Below are 12,510 nucleotides of genomic sequence, written 5' to 3'. Positions count from 1 at the left end.
GAAAAACTCACGCTGGGGGGTCAGTTAGAATATTTTAAACTTACGTGTGAAAGGGTTAATGAAACAGATGGCAACAGTTTATGAGGCTGCTGTCCCTTTAAGAACAAATGCACGGACCTAATATACTGTTATACATCCGATTTGCTTGCCCCGTAGGTCATCATAACCATAGGATCATAACAGACTGTTTACATGGAAACTCCACAGGATGTGCATTGTGACATAATTGTGTGTATTTGACCATTCAAGAGCAATAAACTGTGAAAGATAACTTAATTCGGAACCGTGTGCATCTGAGAGGCAGCATCTAATCATAGCATCTAATCTGTGTGCGCTTCAGCTGTGTCCGTCAGCGCGAGCACCACATTTTCGCGGTGTATTGTGATTAATAACACGTGTCAATAACTTTATGTAGTAGTACTGCGAAATTTAAGAAATGTAACAGTTTAGAATATAAATTTTTATTTATTTGTTAATCGATGCGAATCGGCAGAAGATAGAATCGCGAGTGGTATGTGAATTGATTTCTCCACCCCTAATAATAATAATGACAACCACTTCCCTCTGGAATTTAGTATTCATGTGTGTAATTTATACAAGAACAAAACGCAAAAGTCTCTACAAGTGGTGTGATGATAGGTCCAGATTTTATGTTAGGCTACTTATAACGTGAATTGAAACACTTTAAATGTTATTTTTTAAAATAGATTTTCAACTGTTTTGGTAAATTGTCTCGTGCTGCATTTCTGAAATGAAACATATTGGTTATTTATTAAGAAATATTCCAGTTGTGTATTTATTTTTCCTTTCTCTACTTAAAGTTTTCTCTATTTACATGTTTTAACTCGTATCTTTTGTAAAATCCTTTCAACTAAGAAAACCAGTTAGCCTACTTGATGACATCATCTTCCAGGAAGTGACATTATTTCAACAGCACCAACATTAGCAAGTTAGCAATGGATTAGATTGTGTCATTAGTTGGTTTATGTCACCAATCCTGTTTGGTAAAATCACACAAATGGATTTGATATCAACATTTTCAAACTATTTTAAAATCAAAATGAGCTTGATGTCCACATGTAAACCGTCAACCCCTCATTAACTTTAGATCTTTATTTACTTCCTGTTTATTTTCTTGCTGTCGTGTACATCATTAAGTTATATTATATTAATATAATAATATAGTCACATATTAAGTTTATTTTCACCACAGCTGCATTTATTGAACGAAAAATATGAAGCTGTTTTCAACACTGATAATCAGAAATGTTTCTTGAGCAGCAAATCTGCATATTATAATGATTTCTGAAGGATCATGTGACACTGAAGACTGGAGTAACGCTGCTGAAAATGTAGCTTTGATCACAGGAATAAATTACATATATATTAAGATAGAAAACAGGTATTTTAAATTGCAATAATATTTCACAATATTACTTTTTTTCAGTATTTTTAATCAAATAAATGCAACCAGAAGAAGAGACTTCTTTTAAAAATCTTGCTGACCCCTTTGAACAGTAGTGTGTGTGTGTGTGTGTGTGTGTGTGTGTGTGTGTGTGTGTGTGTGTGTACTGTATATACATTATGTCAGATTATTGTGGTTTTCCACAAATCCGGTCCACATCTTAGATGATACGGTTTTGAGAACAAGAAAGAGATGAGAAATCCCAGTCTGGATATTGATTAACCAATAATGCATTATTTTTTTGCAATAGTGCATTAACTGAAATTGTATCTCTAAAACAAATTAGTATCAAGCTGTAAAAGCAGAATAAATAGAATTTAATGTGTGTTAGGTAGTGCAGTCCAGAGGCATTATTTGTATGACATGGCCCATAAAGATTAATTTCTCCTATTAAACTGAACACATGGCATGTCTTGGATCTGGATCCCCAGGTCTTTTTAGCAAGTGAATTGATAATAGACCAAAACAAAAGCTTTATGAGCCTTTTGATTTTCATCGCAATTCCCTTGATCCTAATTAGCACAACTATGCAAGTTAAACGATTTCAAACAAAGGCAACTTTCACTGTGTACTGTGTAACTTTAGTGTACTGCATACTGCACAGTTTCTAGTGCATATGTTTTAGAAAAGTCTGAAATCTAAGCCTTCACTTCATATGGTGGTATGTATCCTACATTGTTGTCACATGATCTCACTATGTTGTTTAATTCAGTGAATTTTAATAGTTTTTACAGCCTGCGAAGAGAGCATTTATCAGGTTGCGAATGCCGTCATAGTGTGCTTTGGTTGTATACTGAACTTTTTGGCAAATGTAGTGGGTCATCTGTGTATTTCATGCAGAAAATGTGGGAAAACCACTATTCTAAAAAATAATAATAATTCCAAACATAAGATTCCAGCCAAAGTTTTGCTTCTAGGGCTAAAAATGCAACATGAGATGTATTACTTTGTCCAAATATCTCTATCATAATGATAGTAAAATAGCCATAGCTGGCCTAGTTCTATTCGAAGAACCGTATCTTGAAATGTGTCAACACAGTGAGATGCATGTCATCATAGATCCTGCCGGCAGGTGGCAGTGTGTTCCTACTTATTGATCAAGATCAGACTGAAGTCCTTCTGGCTGCTAAACCACTTTAACATCAATAATTGAATAGATAATTGAGATATCCAAAATGTCACACCCTGAGAGGATTAAGTTAATGATTACTGTAGATTGCTGAATTAATGTCCAAGAAATATTGCCGTTTCTCACACCAAACCCTGAAATCAGGCCTATAACTATGAATACATGAACATGTTTGATAGGTGAAAACGTAACTGTTTTTCAGTTAGTAATGAGATGATTTTCTTACGGGGTTTTAAGACAACGTGTAATCATCAGACCTATTTTATTTTTAATACACATTCATGGTATTACTGTATGCGACTAATAATCAGCTCACATAATTCCAAGAGAATCAGAATAAAAAATAAACAAACTAATTTTAATATATATATATTTAGATATAGATAGATAGATAGATAGATAGATATATAGATAGATAGATAGACAGACAGACAGACAGACAGACAGACAGACAGACAGACAGACAGATAGATAGATAGATAGATAGATAGATAGATAGATGGATAGATGGATAGATATAGATAGATAGACAGATAGATAGATGTAGCTATTGTTAAATGAAATTACTTCATGCAACATCTGTTATGTGTTACAGACTAAACTGATTTACGCTACTACAATGATAGTCATTATTTGTAAGAATATTGTTTACATGATTAAATATATTGTTTACAGATCATTTGAAGAAACCTAATATTAGATTAGATTCTGTTAAGTGTAATCTTGAACGCAATAATGATTGTTTCCAGACAGATTTCCCATCTGCTGTTTCATCAATCCATCACGCCATTGGATGAGCCAGAAGTTGACGTGTCGGGACACAGAATCAAACAGGCCAGTGTGTGAAAGCACCACATATTCACAGACTTACTTTTAGCTGACTTTGCATATCAAACTCTGGTGTGTAAATCATATGGTGCCATTTATGTTACTGTCATGAATGATACTTCAAGTCATGCTATTAGTTTTTAAAGCAATCCAGTTGCATATTCTGTATCTGAGTCATTGAGACTGAGCAACCACTAAAAACACCTTTATAACTGTATCGTTGCAGGAGGTTTTGCACAGGTAATGTTATGTTTTGTATAAAAATCTTGCTCAGGTGTCCTTGCAGAAGTGTGTTTTAGGCTCTGCATCCCACAGTCACACAGGATCAGCAGATGGAGAGAGTGAACACATCCACGACCTGCTGTACTGAAGCACAACAAAAGAAGAAACGGCTTTTACCTCTGCCCTGGTCTATAAGATCACAAACATGGCCTTCTGCCAGTGGCTACCCCATATGTCACGCACTCCCTCCACATAAATTCACCAGGCTTTACTTTGATTAAAATATAAATCATAATTTATGTACTGCCCAGGGCCGCCATTTCATCAAATTCTGATAAATACAGAAAGAAGAGGGAAAACATGGAATGATGAGTAAAGAAAGCCCCTGGAAGGCCCTTTTACATGACTCATGTCAGGGTTCAAGGACCTCTCACGCGCCGCTTTGACCTCAGCATGAAACACATTTCTGACAGCTTCACTGAAGGACTATTACGAGGTTGCTAGGAAGCAAGAAAGTTGAAGGTGTACACGGGGAAAATAATAGCGAGGCAAATGGAACACGCATTTGAGATTACAAAGTCGTTGGCGATTGGTTTAATGCATCAGTTTATGATTTTTTTTTTGCACCAAGCACTGTTCACATAAACATAAGTCATGTTCATGTATGTCAATGTAGGCTGTCAAATGTATGTATGTCAAAGTTGAAACTTTACAACACTTTATATTATAAAATGTGGATTTTATAGCCTACATTAATTTCTTATTCAAACTAAATCCTGGCATCCAGCCTTCTCCTCCCTTCCTCTTTCATCCTCATCTTTTTCAGAATTTTTTTTTATTTTAGGTGGACAGACAATACTGTACAAATAACATATTTTTAAAAAAAAATTATGTTAACCAAATGCTTTGCGCCGTTATTTGTTGCGTAGTGACGTACATGTTTCAAGTAACCCAGGTGTGCGCAGATTCTGTGCAATACGCTGTTTTTGATTTGGGCCGAATCTGCGCAGATTTGGTTTACACGAACGTCCGCAGCAAAGTGAGTAAACATAATAACACACCAAATTGGCTAGTGATTTGACAGCCTTACCCGCCACAGTTGTTCATTTCAAACCCTATATAGGCTATAACGTTATATACTACGTCTACAGGGCTGTTGAATGCTTGAATCTTGATCGGTTGACGAACGTAAGCTGTGTAATTATTTTCAGGGAAACGCACGGCTAAAGTAGTTCTAGGCAGGTTTTGACCGCATTACATATCACTTCGCCAAATGATTTCCGTTATTTCAAAGGTCCTTACAGCGTAGAACAGAAAAAAAAAACAAAAAAAATACAACAACAATGACCAAACAAATAAATCTAGTAAACTATAGGATAAAAAAAGACAAATTATTTCCATGTTTTTTGGCAAAAAATTATATGGAAAGCTTACAGTTTTGCTATTCGTGAGACTCTGCTGCCAAACACTGCTGAGAGACAGTCAGACTCAGGTAATTCACTCATGCCTAATCTCTCTCTCTTTCTCTCATTAATAACTATTAGACTGCTATCAGTGGCTCATATAGCTAAAAAAATATGTTTTGGAATTAGGACCGGAGGTTTGAGATTAGATGCGTAAGAAATTAGTCCTGCACACAAGAGCGTTTTAAGGACAAGAACCTGACTAGTGTCTTGAAATACAACATCTGAACTATGTCTTGTGGTGTGGTAACAGCAGAATAATTGATTCTGGTCCGTTGAATTATTATATAATCTTATATAATTCACACCGATGTTCGTTTCGCGGTGTGTCCGCATTAGGGGTGTGCATTATTTCCGAATAATTCAACAGCCCGTCGTCAATTATTCCTTACATATAGGCTACTGTATATATGATCCAAGAGCATTGGAGGTCAAGGCCATGTCCTAGTACAAAGCATTTGCTCTGCCAACATGAATAGCAAATAGCGAAATTCGCTTTACTCAGCAAAGCAGTTTCATCATTCGTGTAATCCAAAGCCTGACACAGCTAAAGAGTTTCAGTGTGCTGGAGTGTGTTTGCTTGTGTACCAGATATACAGAAATGCACTGAAGCTTTAGACAAGATATTGTCCTGTTATTGTAAGACTTTGCATGCGGGAAAAACCAGGGCACATCAACTTAAAGTCAACATGAACCCACTTTACTTCTTTAATGAATGAAAAACTTCAGGAATGGACTTAATGTTTCAATGTTTTTGTTAAGGATTTTATGTCAAGGAATATATATTTCACCAAAAATGTGTATTTAGAAAGTATAAGGTTTTGAAACATGATTAACCAGCTCAAACTGTTCCCAACCAGCATATCCAATACACGTTGACTCATTTAATTTGATGATTTAACTAATTTCATATTCAATGATCTTTACACAGTTATTGAACGAAAATGAATCAACACTAAACAGTAAACTAATTTATTTATTGAACTCTTGTTTGCATCATTATTTTCCTGTTTATCCCTGTAAAACAATCATATAACGTGCCATATAAATAAAGTTGGAGGGAACCTGATCAAGGTACTTGTAATCATAAATTGAACCATGTGATTTCTATTTATCTAGGCTCCCTGTGCTGAACTCAACAGAAGGTCTGTTGAACTTGTCTCAAAGCGCTCATGAGGGATCAACCATGTTGGCAGAGACAAATCTAATAGCTGTGACAACCACCCGCATCATACAAGTCAGATATAACATCAGCACAAACACGGAGACGCCTCTGGATGAAGAGGAATCCACGACGACTCAACGCATCCCGCATAAGAAGCTGGCGAGGTGAGTCAAAGGGCTCGAGGGCAGGTGTTAGTAATTACCCACGAACAAACTGATTATGGTGTGAGTTCCAGGTTAGAGGACTCTCAAGACAGTCAATTACTGAAACAAATCAATGGAAAGCCAGCATATACAACAGACCCGAGGCTGTTGGTCTGAAAGGCTGCGCATGCATTTCTCAATGTCACTGGTTTGTTTTTGTATCTTTAAGGAATCGTTTTAGACTAGTGAATCATAAGGGGTTAATCTACTTCCTTACAGTCTGTCATTGGTAAGAATATCCAATTCCTCTGTTTGAAGTCAGGGGAAAATCGAAGTGTTTACTTTCTTAATCTTAATGCACATGCAAAATAAGAAAAGAAAAAGTTTTTGTAATCTTTTTTAAAAACTTGCTCTGCTTCTTAAGCTGTAAAAAGTGCGCTAAGGAACTTTAGCCTCTTTATCTGCCTTCATGGTTGAAAAGCTAAAAAATAACAACAAATCCCCCCCCCCCCCCCCCCCCCCCCCCCTGCATTTTAGACTGCATGTAGGTAATGCAGTCTAAAAATAGTCTTTAAATATCATCTCACTTACACATGCACTAGAAATCCTCTGGGCTTGTCTTAATGAACCTTTAGAGACTTGCAGATATTTTTCTGGCAGCAACCAAACATGCGTTACTTGGAACCATTTGCAGTCATTGTGGGTTTCTTCCATTGAGAGTGTATAAATGGTGTTCTGTTATCAGGTGAAGATAATAAAATGTTAAGCAAAAAAATTTCTCTAAATCTAGATTTTTGTCGATTTGTACTCACAGCTATTTACCGGCATTTACATGTCTGTTTAGGTGTTGACATCAAAAGCAGATAATTTGTTTTGATAGTTATCATTATTAACATATTTTTGTCCATGCATTCATTGTTTTCTTAACTTTTTCAGTTTGTTTAAGGCTTGGCTTAGCATGCATTTGTATGTTGAATTTATCCACTTCTCTAGCTTGTTTCATAATCTAGTTGTTTAGTAAACCTTCCATTGTATATTATGAATATTGTTGGCTCTTTGACAAATTGCATTTGTTCCTCCTTTGAAAAGATAAGTTATTGAAAGCTTGTTTCCGCCACGGAATAAAAACATTTTAAAGATAATTGCAAACTTGTATCTCACACAATTATGACTTTTTTTTTCTCACAATTGCGAAATATACTGTAACTTCTGAGAAAAGAAGTCAGAATAGCGAGATATAAACTTGCAAATGTGAGGAATAGGCTAAAGTTTTTATCTCGCAATTTCAAGTTTATATCTTGCAATTCTAACTACTTTTCTCAGAATTGTGAGTTAAAATTTTGCAATTGAAATTTATAAAGTCTAATTCTGAGGGGAAAAAATGTCAGCTCACAATTCTGACCTTTTTCTTATAATTGAGGGGTTATATATCACAATTCTGACTTTATAACTCACAATTGTGAGTTTTATATCATGCAAAAAAAAAATCACAATTGTGAGATAAAAAGTCATAATTACTTTTTTATTTTTTATTCAGTGGCAGAAACAAGCTTTCATAAAAAACGTCTGCTAAATACATAAATGTAAATATTTCCTATAGTAACGGTTACTTTAGTGCAGGTTACATTGGATGTAAGATGCAAAGTAAAGATTAGTTATCTTTATCTGTCAATTAGTGTTGTTTACTAAGAGAATCATACTCAAGTACCGCGTCTACACAGGACGTGACAAAAGCAATTATAATCAGTCATGCCGTCTACACTGGATGAAATAAAAAAAATTCCGACTGTAAACTGATGGCACTTTCTATTTCTGATGCACTTAAAGCGCTCACGCTACTTCTGACACGAAGAACAAAAGGATTTGCAATGGTTTGTTTGTCGCGTCTAGTGTAGACAGCCTCGAGCTGTTGCGGCGTAGTGTAGAAAATGTAGTTACTTGATCTGATATTATATTGATATGCTTTATGAAATTATGTTTTTTTGTAAATTCAAATATCAAGCGTAGCATTAGTTCTGGCAGGTCACGTTATTCAAGCTCGCATCAGCTGACTGATCCACATCTACCTATAGGAATACAACGCCTATCACTGTATACATATATAAGCTCCTTCAGTATTATCAGCAGCTTTATCGCGTTTCTCAGGAGTGAATTACCCTCCTCCCTCCCCAGCTCCACCTCTCGCCAGTCAGGATTTGACATTCTGGTTCCCCTTGAATCAGAATAAATTCTCTGATTATGTTGTACTTTAAAATCTTGAATCAAATATATTTGCATACATTCATGTTGGTTTTGTTCTGTTTACCCCAAGCGGGGTTATTGCTGCTCTTATCTATGCTAGGCTGCATGAAGCGCAGGGAGTTCTCGCCCAGAACCGAACCACACCGCCAATCCAAACTGTATGCTATTTGTCAATCATATTTGACGATAGTGGTCCTGACAGAAATAATAGATTTTAAAGGGTTTCTGGACGTCAAGTCAAGTCAAGTCACCTTTATATATATATATATCGCTTTTTACAATATAGATTGTATCAAAGCAGCTTCACAGTGATAACATGAAAATAATACAAAAGTTTGTTTCGGACTTGAAAGTTTGGCAGATCAGACGCATTGATGTATGAAGAAGTTGTGATTTTACCACAGCAGTTGTTTAATAGCATTTAGTTGTTCAGTAACGCACTCGGCAGATAGAATCGTTCTTAACTTCTTGCATAACACCATCCAGCATCTGAACATGTTTCAAATGTCAGCCCGTTTTTTCCTCTTTCGTCCTGTGATTGTGTCATGCTTTTCAGGGCTGACAGCTTTTAACATTTTATTCACGTGGGCTGAGTTGACCTGAGCTGCTGCTATAGTCTATGATTCAAAACAAACCAGGTTTGAGATAAAAAAGATGAGTATCATCTGAATCCCTCCGTTCTGGTGTTTGCTTCTCTAGATTGATGCTTGAACAGATTTTCTGAGTGTCTCATTTGACCCGATGACATCATAATGGGCATCACTTTACCCCGTCTTGATTGGTGGAAGAGGGTAACAAACCGTCCAATTGGCCTTTTTCCCTTTTTCATGGCTGCTCCTCATTAAACAAGCAGAATTCATGACTGATACCAGCCATTAACTGCCCCGAACAGCAGTGGGGGAGATGGAAGATTACAACATTATGCAATATCATTGTCCGATTTGATTAGTCGGCACTGCTGTTACCTCCGCAAAGTGAATTAGTTCATTCGGGAGATATGTCAGTGGGTAATATAAAATGGAAATTAAAAATGGCTGAGCTGTCTCTCACGTTCGGTCTTTCCGGTTCCACCGAATCACGCCGTTGGCTTGCGGTGAGGCCATATGATGGTTTGGAATAGGCGAGCGTTTGCACTGGCCGGTTGGTATTTCCACAGACAGCTGCTGTTCCCTCTATTGAGTTACCTTACAGACTGCCAGGCGCTGCGGTCCGGGCCCATGAATACCGTAAGAGCCAGTGAAATGATGTCAGCGTCGCAGTTTTTGGCCACTATACGGTTCCAAACTTAATTCTGGAATCTTTATAGGCCGTCATATTTAATTAAACCTGATTGGCCTCAGATGTAAAAAGTAAATAAATGTTTCATTCAAAAATCAAATGAAAAAACCTGCGGCCTAAACTGGCCATTTAGAGCGGCAGGCTTTAAACCCGCCTCTGTGATTGCTGGTAAATGTTTCATTTCTTTATTAAAATCTTATGAGTCAAGATGGCCTGAATTTGATTTCAAATAAAATCATCAAATTAAAACTCTTTTTCAATAATTCAGGTTGTGAATTTTTATTTTTTTGTAGAGGATAAGTTTTCATCTTGTTGTCCATAACTAACTGGGAAACAAGAATTTTTCTCATATTTATTTATTTATTAATTTATTTGACAGGGACAGTACATTAATTAAAATTGCTGCAAATGCACCAGAATTAGACAAAAGGCAATTTTTAATCCGTTGTCCCTGGACAGATCTTAAAATTGTCTACCTAAAAAAAAAACACAATAAGAAGATTACAGTGAACAATACAAATATAAAAAGCAGTAAAACAGATATAACTCTTCAATCCTGTTGATAAATACAGTGTAAGTTTACTATAATACAGACATTATGTAAAAAAAAGAAAAAGAATTAATATTATACACATTGACACAGCAATATTTATATTAAATGGTTTTAAAAAAATAAAAAAACTATATATATAATATAGTTTTGTTATTTTTGATCTCAATTTAATATAACATTTTATTTAATATAAAATATAGTATAAAATATGAATAACTATTTATAAAAAAAATAATATGTTAAATATATATTATATATTAAAACATATTATATAATATTTTATATAATTTTTATTTTATTTTATAAAATATATATATATATTTTTTTCTGGTTTGTTTAGTGTGTAAAACATCAGAAACTACTATCTATTTAAGCATCTAGTTCAACTTGAACTTTACATGGGTCATTTCTTGTTTTTTTTAAAGCCATGTGTTTTAAACCACAGAGACGTTTGATCGCCTTAATGAATTCATTGACTTTTTTCCTAAACCGTGAAAGCTAATTTCAATTACAGTTCTGAGAAAAGCGATCCCTCCAGAGACAATGTTTTGGGGTTGCATCTGCCAATCTCACATCTCTTTAACTGCAGTCAGAAGCTGGAGGCCGTCCATCTCTCCTCAAAGATCTTCTGTTCATCAATGTGATTCTCGTAGTCCATCTTTAAGCGAGCACAATTAAGTCCTCTCACTTCTTTAATTGAAATGAATGAGATGAAAAAGCTGGCTAGATTGCAAAATGAAAGCTGAAGCAAACAATCCCTGACATCAGACGAGGTTGTTATACTCTTAATGACATTACCGACATGACGAGCACAATAACAACAACAGTCAGGCGAAATAAAACTCAATAACGCGCCTGACGATATCAAGCTGGTGTATGAAAAGCACCTGAAATAATTGTTTTTCCACCTCATTATAATGCCACTAATCTCTCGAGGGGACGCCCGCATTAGAGCCAAAGGGTTCTTGTGGACTCTTGTTTAATTTCTGCTAGATTCAATATTAACTGTTTAATTAACACAGCTGAAGAGCATTATTGAATTGGAAATGAAGATCTACGCAAGGTAACCTCGTTGGTCCGTCGCAGATGAATGCAGGCCGAGCATAAATGAACTAAATTAAGAATCAGGAAGACGCAGCTGTTGTCTTGGAAGACGCTCTCTCAGGAGACCCGAGGCACCTTTCAGGAGCAAAGGAGCAGAAAGGAGAAGTTTTCTTGTCCGGAAAGATGAGTCTGCCGTGTGTTCATAAAACTGCCCTATTTCTTCCATAACAGTCTGGAAAAAAAGCTGAGATTGTGCCTTTCCACCCCCCCCCCCCCCCCACACACACACACACACCACTCCTGCAAAATGTCGTCTTCAGCACTGTTGTGGTTTATTTAGAGGTGTAGGATGATGAAAAAGCTCGGTACATTGCCAAATGAAAGCTGAAGCAAACAATGTCTGACATCAGACGAGGTTGTTATACTTCTAATGACATTACTGACATGACCAGCACATTATGGGCCAATTGTGTTTAAATGTTACTAATATTAATGAATCAAATTAATGTCTAATGGAACTTCACTCACTCACTCACTCACTCACTCACTCACTCACTCACTCACTCACTCACTCACTCACTCACTCACTCACTCACTCACTCACTCACTCACTCACTCACTCACTCACTCACTCACGCACTCACTCACTCACTCACTCACTCACTCACTCACTCACTCACTCACTCACTCACGCACTCACTCACACACACACTCACTCACTCACTCACTCACTCACTCACTCACTCACGCACTCACTCACTCACTCACTCACTCACTCACTCACTCACTCACTCACTCACTCACACACACACACACACACACACACACACACACACACACACACACACACACACACACACACACACACACACACACACACACACACACAGACACACACACACACACACACACACCACTTTTTAATTCTACATTTGAGTTAGAATTCTAGATATCAACAATAGATAGACAATAGATATCA

The 12,510-nt window shown here is 36.3% G+C and overlaps 1 protein-coding gene across 1 annotated transcript in view; it reads left to right on the top strand.

Annotated features, from left to right (window-relative positions):
- The first annotated feature begins 133 nt into the window (after positions 1 to 133).
- Positions 134 to 12,510, top strand: part of LOC307011307 (uncharacterized protein) — a 62,433-nt gene continuing 50,056 nt past the window's right edge. Inside the window, exons 1-3 of the mRNA XM_079636794.1 lie at positions 134 to 152; positions 3,344 to 3,428; positions 6,227 to 6,436. Coding sequence (XP_079492920.1) covers positions 3,388 to 3,428; positions 6,227 to 6,436 — 251 coding nt within the window. The 5' untranslated portion in view covers positions 134 to 152; positions 3,344 to 3,387. The remainder of the gene's footprint in view (positions 153 to 3,343; positions 3,429 to 6,226; positions 6,437 to 12,510) is intronic.

Source organism: Phoxinus phoxinus (genome assembly GCF_949152265.1).
Source record: "Phoxinus phoxinus genome assembly, chromosome: 15".
NCBI classification, from domain to species: domain Eukaryota; kingdom Metazoa; phylum Chordata; class Actinopteri; order Cypriniformes; family Leuciscidae; genus Phoxinus; species Phoxinus phoxinus.
Note: the sequence above shows the minus strand (reverse complement) of the source record. Positions and strands in the feature narration are given on the sequence as shown.